Source organism: Eschrichtius robustus, chromosome 12 (genome assembly GCF_028021215.1).
Source record: "Eschrichtius robustus isolate mEscRob2 chromosome 12, mEscRob2.pri, whole genome shotgun sequence".
NCBI classification, from domain to species: domain Eukaryota; kingdom Metazoa; phylum Chordata; class Mammalia; order Artiodactyla; family Eschrichtiidae; genus Eschrichtius; species Eschrichtius robustus.
Window position 1 is genome coordinate 51,924,384 of NC_090835.1, and position 18,198 is coordinate 51,942,581.

At 35.2% G+C, this 18,198-nt stretch overlaps 1 protein-coding gene across 1 annotated transcript in view; it reads right to left on the reverse strand.

Annotated features, from left to right (window-relative positions):
- The window catches only part of PDCD6IP (programmed cell death 6 interacting protein), a 59,863-nt gene that overhangs the window by 15,788 nt on the left and 25,877 nt on the right, over positions 1-18,198 (reverse strand). The window contains exons 7-12 of the mRNA XM_068556891.1: positions 15,864-15,980; positions 9,138-9,360; positions 7,682-7,805; positions 5,463-5,640; positions 1,419-1,530; positions 358-527 (exon numbers count right to left, since the gene is read on the reverse strand). Of these exons, the coding sequence (XP_068412992.1) occupies positions 358-527; positions 1,419-1,530; positions 5,463-5,640; positions 7,682-7,805; positions 9,138-9,360; positions 15,864-15,980 (924 nt within the window). The remainder of the gene's footprint in view (positions 1-357; positions 528-1,418; positions 1,531-5,462; positions 5,641-7,681; positions 7,806-9,137; positions 9,361-15,863; positions 15,981-18,198) is intronic.

Below are 18,198 nucleotides of genomic sequence, written 5' to 3' on the forward strand. Positions count from 1 at the left end.
GAGTATCTGGCCAATCCAGTCCTTCCACTTCAAGGAAGTTCCTATACTTCCAAGCCTCTCCCTTTTATAAAATTTGAATTAAACCTGTGAACATATGAGGTACCTAGAATACAGTACCCAGTTCATAGGAGGCATTCAATACATGGAAATTATTACTACAGGATAGTAGTATTATTAATATAATTACTTTTTACACAGTGTATATATCATGCTACTCTAAAAACAAGCACCTCAATGTACATCAGCATTTTTAGAAAGATGCCAGTAAGAAAAAAAATTGGTAATCCATTGTATATAATGGCTTGAACATAGTTTACATAAGCAAATGATCACCCACATCAAAATACATGTCCTCACCTCACTGCCCTGCATGGTCTTCGCTGGGTTAGCAGAAGGGATGGCAGCATTCAGCTCCAGCTCCGGCTTACACAGAAGTGCAATGGTGTCCCGGTGAGCCTGGTAACGCTCTTTCACCTGTCCATCTGCTTGCATAGCTTTATCCAAAACAGTTCTGAAGTTGCTTCCCTCTGTGGAGGGGAAAAAAAAAAATGTTACCAGAGCACAGTACTGATTTTAACAGTAATGTATATGAGCTGGTTGTACTTTTAATTCTCTTCTCCAACTTTACTTGTTTCCCCCTTCTATAAGTCCCAATTCACTAGATAATAGAAACTGAGCTATTAGTCTTTGCATTTTTGGTTTTGGAAAAATGACAAAATCAATTATAAAGCAAAAGCACAGTTATACCTTAAAATACATTTGTGGTTACTGTCCACCAAATAAAAGCCAATCGACATTAGTCTAATCTTTTCCTACAACTTGTGAATATAGAAAGATAACATTCACTCCAAAAATTGTCACAACTTATTTCAAAAGTATTCCTCTCTCAAAGGATCACTCCTTAAATCTGACTTAAAAGAAAAGCGGATATATTTTTAGAAAAATCTCAATAGTATTAATTACTTTTACAGAGAAATAAAACAAGTCTAGACATCATTTATCTTAACAAGCACAAAATCTTAATATTCAAAGTCTTAAAAATAATAATTTGGTTTCAGGTTAACTGTTAAAACTCATCTTTTACTACCCACTACTAAGTGAAATGAAATTACAAAACCATATATATAATACAATCTCATTTATGTTTTTAAAATATGCATAGAGCTTGGAATAGGAAATGAGAGTTATTACAGGATCATTTTAATTTTTACTTTCTTAAGAATTTGAACTTCTCATAATGAACGTGGATTACCCTTGTTATTTTTTGTCTTACACGGAACTGAAGAAAAACACCTGGATTTTCATAATAGCAGTTTCAAAAAAAACACGTTTACATCAGAGCCTACTTCAATCAAGCAAAAAACGTGGATCCAAACTGAGAACTTACTCAAGTCAAAGTCATTTATGCACATTCTTACCTGCTCTTAAAGGCTTATAGAGTTCATTGGATGGCGTCCTTTGCCAGCGTTCCTTGAATTTTGCTCTTAAATCATTGTCAGTTGTTTCTTCTTCATCCAACAGTCTTAGTGACTTTTAAGAAGAAGGTAAAGCAACAATGAAATATTTCTGGTGTAAAAAATTTAAAACATTTTTTAAATGATCATACTCAATACAGGTGAGAATTAGTGAGCTCCTACAGTACTGGTTAGAATATAAATTAGTACAATAATTTCTGTTGCAGAAACCCAAGTTACATTTAACAAAAAATCCTGTAAAAATTTAAGACTAGGTTAGCCATTACCTTACTCAGTAAAATTAAGAAAGAAGACTAAGAGATTATGCACATCCATGTACCAAGACTACTTTAAACAAGGATGTTTTTAAGATTAAAACAAATAGAAAGCCTTTAGACCACTGAAGCCATAAACAAAACAGAGAGAAAACTGATTAATTCATGAAAATAAAAGATTTAGACTTCACTCCCAATACAACAAACTGAAAATTAACATATAAAAAAATGCCTTTCTAATGCATAGCTGAGAAGACAGGATAGCAGAGGGCCTGAAACACAAGTGCTAATCCACCAATGGACACAAGTGCTAGAGTCAATGGTATCTGCTAATTCCTGATAGCTTAGAGCAGAGGTCTGCAAACTTTTGTGTCAAACATTAGGGTAAATATTTTAGGCTCTGTGGACTATAGTCTCTGTCACATATTCTTCTTCTCTTTCTTTTTTTTATAATTCTCTAGAAGTGGTAAAAATCATCCTTAACTAGTGAACCATATAAAAACAGGCCACAAGGTAGAACTGGCCTACTGTCCATAGTTCACCTACTACACATTCTCTAATGGCTTAGAGTGTGAATTTAACAGAACATGAATAGGAGACAAGAAACACAGGTGGAGTTAATAAGAGGAGGCGGTTAGATCAAGGGCATGATCTTCCCTCAAACTGGGTCACTTCCAAATGGGTGACACTCGGTAGACAAATTTTTAAAAAGGAAAACTGCCTGAGAGAAGGGAACTTACCTGTCTGAATCTTGGCTCTAAATAGAAAAGAAGTATCACCTTAAGATTCCTAATCAAAAGCCTGAACTTAGAACTGCAAATCATAATACCTGTGTGACACAAAGTCCTAAGATGAATTTCAGAGTAAAAGATTAACCACAAAGAAAAAAAAAAAAAAGAAAGAAAAAACCCTCCAAATTAACAGTCTTAAAATACAGGAACACACCAAAACAAAACAAAAACAAAGAACAAAAAACACTGAAATAAGAGGAAACAAACCACAATTAGCAAAAAATCAGCAAAAATAACAAATCATGAAACCAAAGCACAAAGACCACAGATACTAAGATGATAAAATAAAGAATATAAAATAAATATATTTACTATGTTTAGAATAAGAGATAAAAGTATGACAGGAGAAAGAGAATGAGAAGAATTGAAAAAGAACCAAATAAAATTTCTGGAAATGAAAAAAATAAAATGAAAAAGTTAGGAAGTTAATGGATAGTTAAAAACTGCTGAGATATAACTGAAGAGAACCAGTGAACTGGAAGACAGACCAGAAGAAATCACGCAAAATGAAGCACAGAGCAACAGAAAATACAAGTGGTTAAAAGACCCAGAAAATAAAGGGAGAAGATTCAACATCAGAGATCCAGAAAGAGATAATAATGAGAACAGGGAAAAAGTAATATTGAAAGAAGTGAAAACTAAGAACTGTCCGGGATGGATGAAAGACACAACTCCTCAAATTCACCGGATCCAACAGAATATCAAGCAATTTAAATGAAAATAAACCCACACCCAGACACATCATAATGAACTTTAAAGAAGAAAACTAAGTGTACAACTTCCATGCTGTTAAAAAGAAAAGAAAAAAAGAAAGAAAGAAATGGAGGAAACTCAATAAAACCAGGAAAAAGTGAGGGTGAGGAGGGACAAAAAAAGAAGGAAATCAAAAGAGTGAGAAAGTAGAAAATACAAAATATAGAAGAACATGATTCCAAATATATGAATAATCACAGCTAACATATATGGATTTAACCCTCTACAGAGATGAAGATTGTCAAACTAAAAGAAAAGGAAAAACCTTACTATGCGCTATTTACAAAAGACACAACCATAAGGACACACAAGTTGAAAGTCAGACACAAGAAAACTACAGACCAATATCCTTTATGAATATAAATGTAAAATGCTCAACAAAATACTACCAAACCAAATCCAGCAGCACATTAAAAGGATTCTACACCATGACAAAGTGGGATATACTAGGAATACAAGGGTGGTTCACATCAAAGAATCAATTAATGTAATACTCTGTATTAGTAAAATGAAGCGGAAAAAACCCATATAATCATCTTGAGATACAGAAAAAATATTTGACAAAATCCAACACCCTTTTATGACAAAAACACTCAAAAGACATGATTCCATTTATCTGAAATGTCCAGCCAATTAATAAGCTGGATGGCTAGCCTGAGACAATCTCCCAGAAAGAACAAGAGCACAAAGAGAAAAAGTAATAGAAACTTTAAGAGATGTGGGACTTCCCTGGTGGTCCAGTGGTTAAGTCTCCATGCTCCCAATGCAGGGGGCCCAGGTTCGATCCCTGGTCAGGGAACCAGATCCTGCATGCTGCAATGAAGATCTCGCAGGTGGCAACAAAGATCCCGAGTGCCGCAGCTAAGACCCAGCGCAGTCAAATTAATTAATTAATTTTTTTTTTTTTTTTTAAAGGGAGAGATGTGAAGAACTGACCCAGAAGCACCACCATCAATCTAACAGGAATTCATTAGGAGAGAATGGAGGAAAAAAGAGTAACTGAAGAAACAGAATCCATGAATCTAAGATTCTTTCCATCAGAGCCCAATAGCTCCCAAGCAAGATAAATTTATCATTTAAAAAATTAGTGGACACTTTAAATTTTCTCAAAATCAAGACTAAAATTAAATTTGCTACCACAGAGATAAACACTCAAAAACAGTATCAGCTTCACAACTTACAACTTACTTAAAATGAGACTCTCCAAGTACAACTGACAGAATAACAGTGACTCTGACTCATAAGGCTGTTAGGAACACCAAATAAAATAAATAAAAATCCTTCATATTAAGATAGGCAGACAACAGACATATCATATACACTAATAAAGCCAGTTTTTCCTTAATTATGAGATGAGCTTTTTTCCACATTAATATTTCTGTTTTATTTTAGTTAATCCTTTAAATAACCCTGGAAGGTATATAGTCTCATCCCCAAGGTTCACACTGTCATAAGTACTTAAGTACTCCGTCTTTGCCCCAAAGTACTTGGATATGATGTAAATACAACATCCTCTGATAGTTAACTGAAAGATCAAAACATGAATTAAAGCATTGAGAACAGAAGTCACCTAAAAAAGATGTGACTCCTAAACTGACAAAAGCCAAAATAACCAGCCTGAATATATTTATAGCTAAAGAAACAAATGTATCAATAAAGAAACAAATGTATCAATTAGGTGAAAGCACAGTAAAAGGAGAATAACATTGGCAAATAGCTGTCTTTAGCCAAAAAACTTTAGTGTTCCATTCTTATTGATAAAATCTCCTTTCTACTAAAAGATAGGTATAGTGGGCTTATAAAACATTTGATAGCCTAACTTCCTTAGTCTGATTCGTTGTTCACCAGAGACCTAATCTTTCATAGGAAAAAAAAAAGAATTAATTATGAAAAGCTTGAACAGTTTGTGTGATAGTAATTTCTCACAGTATACTAGTTTTACACAATGGTCGTACGAGTTTCAGTAATGTGCATTTATATACCCTTAAGACACATATGACCCCATTTTCACTCAATCAGAATTCCTGTTGAGGCTGAAGAGCAGACTCTGTCTGGGCCACAGCAAAGTCACCTAAATGATGAGTGCTACCTTGTGAAACCCAATAGGAAGAAGCCTTGAGTCCTAATCCCTGCTGGACACCAAGGGGCTGAAAAGTTTTTACCTGAAAAGCAAATCTCTTAAAACATACCTCATCTAGGATTTCTCTATTTCTTTGCAGAAGTTCAGGTAGCTCTTTGATCAACTGATCAACAGTCTGGATGCCTCCCTGTTCAATCACAGATGTGGACTTAGTCAGTATAGACTGAGGTACAGTATCTCCAGATATATCTTCAATTGCTGCTGGAAGATTAAGTGAAGCTAACACCCTGAAAAAATGAGATACTATGTCATCTAGAGGTCTAACCCTCCTTTAAAACACTGATCTCCTATATCCAAATCAATAGCAGCAGAGTTAGCACTCCAAAAAAGTGGGTAAGCCCTGTCAATGGAAACATAAAGCAAATGCAGAGGAAAAACAGAAAATCAGTGATTGATAAAATTAAAACAAACTCATTAAAGTGTTAAGTTAGGTTCACAGTTCAGAACTGAAAGCTAAAAGGTAAGAAATATGCATTAAAATATACTAGATACCTTTGGCTCACAGGTAAACTTAACTTCTTTCAGTCTAAGTAATTAAAAGTCAAAAATTCTATTTTAAAAATGCAATCTTTTATCACACTCCTGATTGTTATACTGTCAGTGACAAAACAGATATAATACACAAAATGGTTATAATTTCATATCATCTAAGCAAAATTTCAAGAGTACATAGTTGATCTATGTATTAATACAGCATCTTCATCTGTTCGGTTTTGTGGCACAATAACTATTATTCTATTATTTCATTTACATAATGGAGGGGATGTTAGAGTAAACTTATGTTGCTTTCTCACTGGAAAAAGTAAAATGAGGTCAAAACCTATGCATTCATCAAAATTAAAAACATGAAAAAGCAAACAAGACTAGGAAAAAACATTCTCAGTAACATTTCTGATAAAGGCTTGCCTCTAAAATATGTAAAGAACTCTTTAAAAATGATTAAGAAGAAAAACTCAGTTTCTGAAAACGAGCAAAAAGATTTCAACAGACACTTCACAAAGACATATGAATGGCTAATAAGCACATGAAGAGTTGCTCAACATCGTTAGTCATCAGGGGAATGAAAATTAAACCACTATGAGATACTGCTACACAAACACTAAAATGGCTAAAATTAAAGAGACTGACAATCCTAAGTTCTGATGAGAATGCAGAGCAAGTGCATTTCTCAAACAGTGCAGGAACAATGACTTTGGAAAACCATCTGGACATTTCATGTGAAGTTAAACATACACTAACCATACAACTCAGCAATTCTAATCCTAGGTTACTTACCCAAGAGAAATAAAACATGTCCACACAAAGATCTGTACATCAGTGTTCATAACAACTGAAACGTCCATCAAAAGGTGAAAGAATTAACAAACTATTTAACCATAAAAAGGAATACTGCTCAGTAATAAAAAGAATCAAACATACATAAAACATAGATTATGCTAAGTGAAAGAAGCCCAACACATTTTTAATGTATACTGTTACATGCTGTGCATACTGCAAGTATTGCATATTATACATACTGTAGCAATACTATACACTGTATATAATGCACTATCAATATATATCATATATAATGTACTATTTACTGCATATAATGTACTATATACTGTCATGTACATATTGCACATGCTATAATGATTACATTTATATTAAATTGTATAAAAGGTAAAACTAACCTATGGTGACAGGGAGCAGATCAGTAGTGGCTAGAGGGTAGAGGAGGAGGAATTGAATGGAAAGGCATGAGGGAATTTTTTAGGGTGATGGATATGTTCTCTATCTTGATCATGGTGGTGGTAGTTACATGGGTATACATATTTATCAAAAAGATTTGAACTATACACTTAAAATGGGTGTATTTTATTGTGTGAAAATTATACTTAATATATTTTTTAAAACAACGTATTATTTTCTTAGTCTTCAATCCACCAAAAACAAAAACTGTTTCAGAATACTGAATGTACATGTATCTTAACCTTGAAAGTTCATTTCTACTTCACATTTCCCTCAAATAAATATCTCCTAAAATACAAATTAATGGTCAAATATTTTCACTTTGTTTCAGTAATTAAATTTCTTCCAACTATAATACATTTGCCAGGGTTCAGTAAATATAGTGTCCCCAAGAAATGTGTGTGTGTGTCTATATTTGTTATTTCAAATATCCTTGACATTCAGCTCTGAGCTCAGAAAACTACAACGTTCATAAATAATCAATCAGAAAACATCAGAACTTTAGAGATAAATTTATGAAAGTTAAGCTCTACTTACCCATTTGCCAAAGTGGTGGCTTCTCTCATTTGAGCAATTGATCTGTTAACTAAATCAGCTTTCCTCTGACCACAGGCAGCCAAAGACTGCTGCACTGACACAGGAACCATCTTCTCAAACAGATCTAAAATTAGAAATCAAAATTTCCACAAAACTTTAAGACAAAAACTCAAACTGTAAAGTGACTACTCATATTTCCTTTCCAATATTCACATTAAAAGTCTACAAATATTTAAAGAACAAAACTAAATCACTATTGAAAATACAATGATGAAGAGAATTTTTAGATCACCATATTCGTGGACAATGATAACGAAAGCTTTTTCTTTGAACTTAACTTTCTTAGCTTTTAAAGATGTGTTAGTCATTAAGTTTAAAGGATCTTTGGTGAAGAAGATCTACACAGGAGAAAACAATGCTTATTTGTTGATGAAACTGATTGAGTGGGCCACAGTGCTATGGTTTCCAGCTCTATCACTTCCTGGCTCTGCAACCTTGGGCAAATGACTTAACCACTCTGCATCAGTATCCTCATCAGTCAAATGGGGATAATAATAGTACCTGTCTCATGGAGTTGTTCTGAGAAATAAATGAGCTAATATTTGTAAAGTGCTGAAAAGAGTTTCTGGTACATGGTAGACACTTTGTGTTTGTTAAATAGGAATAAGTACAGTTGTCCCTTGGTATCTGCAGGGGATTGGTTCCAGGACCCCCGGCGGATATCAAATCCGTGGATGCCCAAGTCCCTTATAAAAAATGGCACAGTATTTGCATATAACCTACACATATCCTCCCAAACACTTTAAATCATTTCTAGCTTACTTATGATACTTAATACAATGTAAATGCTATGTAAATAGTTGCCAGAGGATGGCAAATTCAAATTTTGCTGTTTGGAACTTTCTGGAAATTTTTTTATGTGAATATTTTTCAGTCAGCAGTTGCTTGCATTCATGGCTGTGGAACCACAGATACAGATGGCCAACTGTAAAATAACCACCCAATAACTTAGAATATTATCCTTGGCATCTCAGCTAGAGGCTACCATAATATTGCATATACCTACAATATTCAAGGATATTATAACATTTGATACAACCATGACTCCAGAAGTTTATATGTTTAAAGTCATGTTTATGTATGTTTATTTTATTAGCAGAATCTTAAATAACGAATGTTAACAAAAAGACAAATGCTCACTGAAGTCATTATCATTACTCAGACACACAGTTTCAAGTTTTCTGACTCTGTTGTATATATACTTCATGCTTTACTACCATTTACTTTCCATCTTAAAATTTCACTGTAATTTTTATTCTCATATTCACTTTGAACAACATGAATGCAAATTATATTCAAAGCATACAATCGCAATTATGTGATTTTAGCTACAAAAAGTAGATTAAACTGCAGAAAAAATAAATAAGATTAAAGTGCCTCTGAACAGTTGACATACCAGTGAATTTCTGGCTGACGGGTACACTGACTGGCGTAGATTTCACAAGTGTGGCTTTGCCAATAGGGTCTAGATCTTTAAGGTCTGGAACTCGATCATGATAAATGAAGTCATTATCCTTCTTTGCTGCAGTAAGGGCACGGTTGATTTTGTCAGAAAATTCCTTCACGTTGACGTATTCATCATAGCGAGATGCCACTGTTTTAATCAATTCTGCTGCATGCTAGTTAAGAAAATGTAAAAAAAAAAAAAAAAAAAAAGATATTTTCTTTCTTTTTTTCAACCAGGTATCCAAGCACTGGTTTTTTTAAAAAATCTTTGAGGACTGGCATTACTAGAAATGTGGTCAACAGAACAGCCTAGAAATTCTCCCATCACAAAATACCAAAATATCAAAAAATGAAGAATAATACAGAGCAGATATTCCTTTAAAGACATGAATGAATTACAAAGAAAATAAAAGAAATCAAAACTATAAGCTGACATTGAGGAAAGCTGGCTCTGACTGTTGGGTATTTCTGTACCCAAAGGACGAGCTATTAAAATGCATTAAAAGCTCTCAGAGAGACTTAAGACAGGGGTCTTGAAACTACATAAGACAGAAAACTAAGAAACATCCCTTTCACCCTCCACATGAAGGCAGGAACCTCAAAGGGCTATACCCGTGATGAAAAGGGTGAGTCAGCAAAAAATTATGCAACATAGGAAATCAACAAGGAAGCATGCTGTGTCAGCACCAATAGGAATTTTTTCTTTAAAGGCTGCCCTTGTGATACATAAGATGAACACATGCCTCACATAAAGTTAGGGTTCAAATTACTTAGGTGGTGTTAGGTATAGTAACACCAGATAAAATAGACAATAAAGTCAAAAGCATTATTAGGGATAAATTCAGTATAAAACACTTTCCAATTTGCCAGAAAGATGTAAAACCTCTTAAATATTGTATTTAAAAGCCTTTATCTATATAAACAATTATAATGAAAAACTGCTAAATCTACCCAGCATTAGAGTGGAAGATTTTAACATTCCTGTCTCAGAAATAAATGGAGTAAACAAAAAATGTGTTAAGATTACAGAAGATCTGAACAACACAATTAATGAGTTTGATTTACCAGACAGAGAGAACCCTGGCTTCCACAGTTAGAGAATACATAATATTCTCAGGTATATAAAGACCATCTATATAAAGCGACCACATGAAGAGATAAAGCAAGTCTAAAACACCAAAATTACAAGATTACAAGAATGGTTTAATATTAGAAAACCTACTTATATAATTCTCCAAATAATAAATTTAAGTTTAAAAAATCGAATTATCTCTAAAGATGCTGAAAAATCATTTGATAAAATATTCACTCTTGACATTTTTTTTAAATTTTAGTAAAATAAAAATAGATACCCAGTTCCTTAACATGTTAAAATCTTAACCTCCAAAGCTAATCTCATGCTTAGCAGAAAAATAAAAGAAACATTCCTAGAGTCAAAATAAAACAAAGATCACCAGTATCGTCATGAACATAGAACACAGAACATGTCAAAATAACCAGACAAAAGGATAAAATTAGAGGTATAAAATTTAGAAAAGAAAAGGAACAATTATTATTTACCAGCTTTTGCTGGTATATATTTGTATACCAGCAAAAGCTAAGAGAATTAACTATTCTAAATAAGAGATAGCTTAGATTCAAAATCAACAGAGCAAATACAGATAAACAACCACCAATTTGAAAAGATAACTAAAGAAAAAATCCATTGTTACTAGCAACAGGAAGACAAAATATCCAGGAATAAATTTTAAAATATATGTGCAAGATTAACATGAAATAGAAACAAGGATAACCAAAACAAAGAAAACAAAAGCTATACCTTTAGTGTAAACCAAGAGATGGGAAAATGCACAAATTTAAATCACTTTTTAAAGTGATCTGTACATCAAATTTGATTTGTAAATGTGGTCAAACGTTCCCCCAAATTGAAAAATTATTAGGAGCTTAAGAAATGCTGAATACAGCAGGAGAAACAGGGGAAGGCTAAGGGCCCCACCCTGAGGGCAAAGTGCTTAATTAAGCAAATCTAAAAACAATGAAATGCAATGAGGTGACAGCTGCCAGCTCAAAGATAAAGGTAAAGCCAAATGGCCTGCCTGGAGCCACCCAGGGGTCACAGGAAAAATGGAATACTGAGGAGCCTAGTCCCAAGGACCTGCTGAGCACAGAGGCAGATAATTACAAGGGCAGGGATGCTGGGGGAAGCAGAACAGAGGACTGAAAGTGGGGAGAAGGCGGAAAGGGGATGAGCACTCAGAAAATGTCAACAAAATACAAACTCTGAAAGTAGATGCATCACCTGGAAAAGCAAAGGCTGTGAGGAACTCAGGGAAATACAGGCACAGAAGTGGAATCCTTCCTACGCCAGGCTTTGAGAAGCAGAGAGGAGGAGAGGAGGAAGGGCCCTACACAAGTAGGCTTGGAAAGATACCCTGTGGTTCCCCCACCCAGGAACCTCTTGCTATTCCCCGACTAAAATCAAGCTCATTCAAACACAAGTGACTGAAAAGGCATCCCATCTGCCTCAACACTAAGAAACCATAAGGAAAAGGATGAAAAAGAGCAGTTTAACCTTCCAACAGATAATGAAAATTCACTGAAGAAACGTTGCCACAGGGAGTTCCCTGGCAGTCCAGTGGTTAGGACTCGCACTTTCACTGCTGTGGCCTCGTGTTCAATCCCTGGTCGGGAAACTAAAATCCCGCAAGCCTCGCAGCACAGCCAAAAAAAAAAAAGAAATATTGCCACAAAGCAAAGAACACAGCATACTAAAAAAACTAAAATAAGCTAAAAACTTAAGGATGCAATCACAGTACCAAAGACACACAAAATATGAACAGAGGACCAGATGGCCCAGATTAACAGGGGGTGATAGATAGCAAGAGGATGTGAAACGGGACCTGCAGAACTCAGGAAAGAAAGTGAAGAAAAATACGAAAATAGTTTAAGGAAGACTGTAATATTTATGCAAGGAACATGAAAGAGATAACAGACATCACAGAAATCAGTGTAAGAAACATACAAAACAAGAAAAAGTGAGGACAATTCAACATGGCAGTTGGGGAGCAGAGGCCATTACAAATTAAAAATTCATGAGACACATCAACCAAATGCAACATGAGGACCATGTATGAATCCTCATTTGAACAAACCAACTGTGAAAACACATGTTAGAAAAAATCAGAGAAAGCTAAACTATGTTTGGATACTATTAGATTACTAGAATTAATTATTAATTAGTATTAATTGTGCTAGATAGGATGACATTGTGGTTTTAGTTTTTTTAAGACTTACATATACTGAAGTAACTTAAGGATGAAATGATACATAAGACAGCTGAAAATACTCCAAAAAAATAAGAGGGGAAGGGGAAACATGAAACGCAAAGCAAAATATTGAAAATCACTGAAGCTGGGTAATGGATATTTGATGATTCTTACTTTTATATATATTTTTTTGAAATTTTCCATAGTAAATACTTAAATAAAATTCATACAGAAGCATAAACAATCTCCTTAATATCTACAAGCTACTATCATAACAAAGAAAAAAACAGTACTTTCACAAAATCAGTTTTATCATCTCATTAGGTCCCTCATTAATGAATTAAATAAATTCTGATATGTATTCACTCTGAGTCACATTTTTTTATCTATAAAGAGTCATCCCTCAGTATCCGCGGGGGATTGGTTCCAGGATCTGCCACAGACACCAAAATCCAAATCCTCAAGTCCCACAGTTGGCCCTCCATACCCACAGACTCTGCATCTGCAGATTAAACATAGTACACGACCAGCATTTGATTGAATCCATAAATTCAGAACCTGAAAATACGGAGAGCCAAATATTTATTCATTGAAATAAACCTGCATATAAATGGACTTGGACAGTTCAAGCCTGTGTTGTTCAAGGGTCAACTGTATTTTTATGTCTTTTTGAAGACTGTACCTTGGCAGCTTTAGAGACTCCACCAGGATGATCAAGTGGACCCACCTTCTGGAGCCAAATGAACTGCACTGTCCAATAAGCGCACTTCATGAGCTGTATAAGTCCAGGTACAACTTTTCTTGGCCCCAGAAGTGAATCACAAGCAGCAATTTTCCCTTTGTTATTTTACCTACTGTTGTGATATTCCTGACTCTTGTGATTTTGTTTTTATTTCTGGTTTGCTCGTGACTAATAAGTTTTTCCCCATTATTGTTAACAATGATTGCAAAGCTGATTGAATGGTGCAACCATCAGGTACATGGGGCAGAAGGAGAGACTACGGAGAATATGACTTGCTTGTCATCCTTTTTGTCTGTTTTGTTCTGTTTGCCTATTTCTCAGCTCAAATCAAGTGGAAAAATATCTCATACTTAATGGAAAGAGGAACAGCCCTTGGAGATATGAATCAGTAAGTATTTGTGTTCTATATGTTAACTTCTGACCTATGACTAAAGGTGTAAAACTGAAGTTATAAACGCTTGTGTGTCTATAACTGAAAAAAGTCTCTATCTCTTGTTGTGCAAGTTTGAAATAGTTTCCTTTTTCCAGAGGGGTTTTAAAAATTAGATTAAAATTTCAAAAGGAGCTCTTACATAACTGGTTTATAGAGAATAAAGGCTTATTTGAATATAACAGTCCCAGAATTCCCCCAAAATAAAAAAGCTGAACTTCTGTAAAACAAACAGCAGTGCTCATCACCCAGTCATTATCCACTGCAGTGGCTGACCAACACTGCTCCCTGAGAGAGGAATTCAGGATGAAAAACAAGATGAGGCACTCTGTGCTTTCGAAAAACAGGCCCCTTAGACAGTTAGATGCATATCTCAGGAAGAATTTTAATGAACCCAGATTCCCACATCTTCCCATACATAGAAAAGCACTAAAATCATTAACTTGAGGTATCTGTTCTTTGTGACTAGCAGTAATGTTACTGAGACGTAAGCCTGACCGACTGTACATATTCCTTAGCCAAAATCATATATAAGCTGGTTTCTCCCCTACCTCTTCAGAGTGGTTCCCCAGAGCTACTGAGAGGCTGTCTCCCAGGCCACAGTCCTCAGTAAAGTCCCTGAATAAAACTTAAACTCCAACTCTTATGTTGTGTGTTCTTCTTTCAGTCAAAACTCCTAATACTCCTAATACTTTAAATATGCTACCCCAAAAAAATCTCTCCCCCAGAAACCGCATTCTCAGAAGCATTTTCATATAATGCTTTCATATGATGCTAAGTTATTACAATCAAAGTGAATCCCTGGAAAAATAAAATGTTTGATAATCTGAGTGTGCCCCTCTCTGATTTTGTCAGTGTGGAGGTGTGGAGTATAATACAAGCATACGTTTTATTTTTTATAAAACTTGGGTTTCGGGCTTCCCTGGTGGCACAGTGGTTGAGAATCTGCCTGCCAATGCAGGGGACACGGGTTCGAGCCCTGGTCTGGGAAGATCCCACATGCCACGGAGCAACTAGGCCCGTGAGCCACAACTACTGAGCCTGCACGTCTGGAGCCTGTGCTCCGCAACAAGAGAGGCTGCGATAGTGAGAGGCCCGCGCACCGCGATGAAGAGCGGCCCCCACTTGCCGCAACTAGAGAAAGCCCTCACACAGAAACGATGACCCAACACAGCCAAAAATAAATAATTAATTAATATAATGTTTTCTTAAAAAAAAAATAAAATAGAATACCGCTAGAGGCTTCTATACCCCTAGTAATAAAAATGCATTAAAAAAAAAAAACCAAAAAACTTGGGTTTCTTTTCTCATGAGAAGACTAATTAAACTGAACTTCCTAAATAAGACTTGAATAGTATCTTCTAAAACCAGTCCATATTTAAATTTCCTTAACAGTCCTCTTCCTACCCTCTGCTTACCAACCCTCAAAACACAAACAACTCATGTAAACAGCCCTTGCCCCTTCTGCGAAGTTGCCCCAGATGTCCCATCAAGTTTCTCACACACCCAGTGCTGATACAACAGCATAGAAGGTACTCTGTTGATTACCAAATCTATTTATGTATCTATTACCACTGTCCTTTTCAAGCTGTGGAATTGTATGTCCCAATTTAGACCAAGGCTAGGCCACAAGTTAAGTACTCCACATCCTTTCTGGAGCATATAATTAATTTAGAATATTTTATATTAAAATAAACATGGATAAATAAAAGAAAACTGAATGCAAATTTTGCATGAAATTTTTAGATAAAATGTGAGACTTCAAAAAGCACACAGTAGGTATAGCCTAGAAAATAAAAACAATCACCTGACTCTGTTGACAGGGGAAATGAGTGGGAAAGATTTTTACGAGCAAACTTGGGAATCTCACTAAAAAAAAAGAGAAATCCGGGCTTCCCTGGTGGCGCAGTGGTTGGAATCTGCCTGTCAATGCAGGGAACATGGGTTCGAGCCCTGGTCTGGGAAGATCCCACATGCCGCGGAGCAACTAAGCCCGTGAGCCACAACTACTGAGCCTGCGCGTCTGGAGCCTGTGCTCCGCAACGGGAGAGGCTGCGACAGTGAGAAGCCCGCGCACCATGATGAAGAGTGGCCCCCACTCGCTGCAACTGGAGAAAGCCCTCGCACAGAAACGAAGACCCAACACAGCCAAAAATAAATAAATAAATAAATAAATTTATTAAAAAAAAAAAAACGAGAAATCCAAGTTACTTAAATATTTATTTCTGAAAAACTCACCTGTAACCTTGCAATCTCTTCTCCAAATTTCTTCTGCTGTTTTGCCAGGATAGACTGGTGGTACTCAGCATAGGCCTGCATGATACAGTGCTTTGCAGCCAAGACAGGGAACACCTCCTGGAAATAAAAATACTGACCAGGGGAGAGTCCAACCACACAAACCACCACAGACAACATGGGATGCAGGAAGAAAAAGGAAAAGGAGACAGAAATTAGAATCACCCCATTAATGGTTTAGAGATAGGTTAGTCAGGTGTAAACAGAGAAGACCACATGATTTTGCACGGACTGGATTCAATGAATTCAGTTTTTTTCTTCCAATTAGAATTAAGGTTTGGGTTCTTTTCTTTTTTAACTGTTAAATGAAGCCAATTAAGCTTTTACAATTCACTTTAATTAAGCCATGAAGTCAACATTTTGTTTACAAAGAAGAAAGGAAAGCATGCATTAGAAAGAGAAGTAGAATGGACATTCACAGAGGAACACCAAGCACAGGGCTTTAGAAGCTTTCTTGTGAGCCCTTACCCAGCCCTTAAGAGTTAACTAAACCACCATTACTCACATATACTAATGAAATTGCTCTATAGGACTGTTTCAACGTGTTTAAAAGACAAAAGACAGTAAAGTAAGTTCCCACTTAAATTCATGTCCTAAGAGACTTTTTTAATAAAGATGATTTTTAGCCATATAAAAATTACTCAGTATCACATACTCAAAAACACATAGCAAACAGACAAATGCACTAAGCTAATGACTAATATGATAAAGTGCTATTTTGCCCTAATTTGTTTTGAAAAAAATTCCAGTCAAAATTAATTTTAGAAGATCCAACAACATGAACCAAAAAAGCAGTAGAGGATCTTCTAAAATGTCAAATCCTAGCCTATAACCTCATTGTTTTTAGGAAGTACATGCCATATAATATCCAAGAAATATACTAGACAATCACTGTCTAGACAAAAAAATAAGAGAATCAAAAACTGAATTACTACCTTGTGAGCTTTCCTGTCTCCCAGTGAATAATTTCCTAGCTTCCTGGGTCACTACTTGCAGATATTCCAGTTTTATAACTAGAATATGAAAATACCTTATGAGCTTTATTAGTAAAAAGGCAAAAAATAAAAGACATCTAAATCTCAAACTGCACTCATGCCAGTTCTCAAGGTAAGTCTGGAGCAACTTGGTACTTAAACAGGAGATTTTCAAGGAATACCAGGATTGGTGCAGAGGTAGTTTCCAAGTCTTTGTAGGTGACATTCTTCTCTCCGGGACAGGACTGAACTAATGGCCCAACAGGATGTAACGGTACACTGTGCAGCTGATCATGAGGTCTTCCAGATGAAAAAAAGGTGAGAGGAGATCCCAAGTCTCTTTTTAAGAGCAACACTATTACTACCCAAGAGTCCTGGGCAAATTTCTACTGATCTCTTGGTGAATTTTAAATCTCCAGGAATCTTCAAATTCCCTAGTGCTCATATTCTGACTAATGTGTTGATGTACTTACGTGCTTTTTTATTTCACCACAAAACTGTCTGTAATTTCATAATTTATAAAGATTCCTGAATGACTTATAAATCAATAAATTTCCCTACAAAAGAGCATGTAACAAATACCATTTGCTATCATACAGACAAAACTAATTCCTTGAACATTTCTGAGAGAAAGCAGTTGAATCGTACTACATTTCAGTCTGTAAGTTTCCGTTTTTAAGCATTCTGAATTTACTTCTTAGTCTAATCATCTGCTTTGTCATTTACAAATGATCATCACTGACTAGTCTCTTCAAATGCCACTTCAGAAAGGTTTATATTAAAACAATTAATACTTCCTGTGATATATGGTTTTAGATGGTTGTTTTCCTTAGCTGTCCAATAGCAGCCCAATTTTCTAGCCCTGTTGGCAAAACTTAATTCTAATCAAAGTACTGGATGAATTTGTTAAGTTTCCTTTTCCTTTTGTCTTTATGTCTGTTTTTGCGCTTTAAGATTCATCTTTAAGAAAACAGGACAATAATTAAAAGGGTGAATAATCAACATGCTCAAGTACTCATGCTGTACCAAATAACCAATGATTCAAAACTACACAATGCCCTTATCTGATAAAATTACTGGAGACAGGTGTTCAAAATTTTCCAGCAAGAGTTTTAGCTTGGAAAAACAAGTTTAGTAAAGAGTGGAAGCAAAGGCATCCCCTAAATATGAAAGAGAATTCGTCATGCATCTTAAATAAAAAACTGTTTCTACAAATATACTCTTCAAATGCCTCTCCTTAAATTTCAAATTTCTTTATAAAACATAATTTTTAATTTGCTTCTTATACACAAAAATGTCCAAAT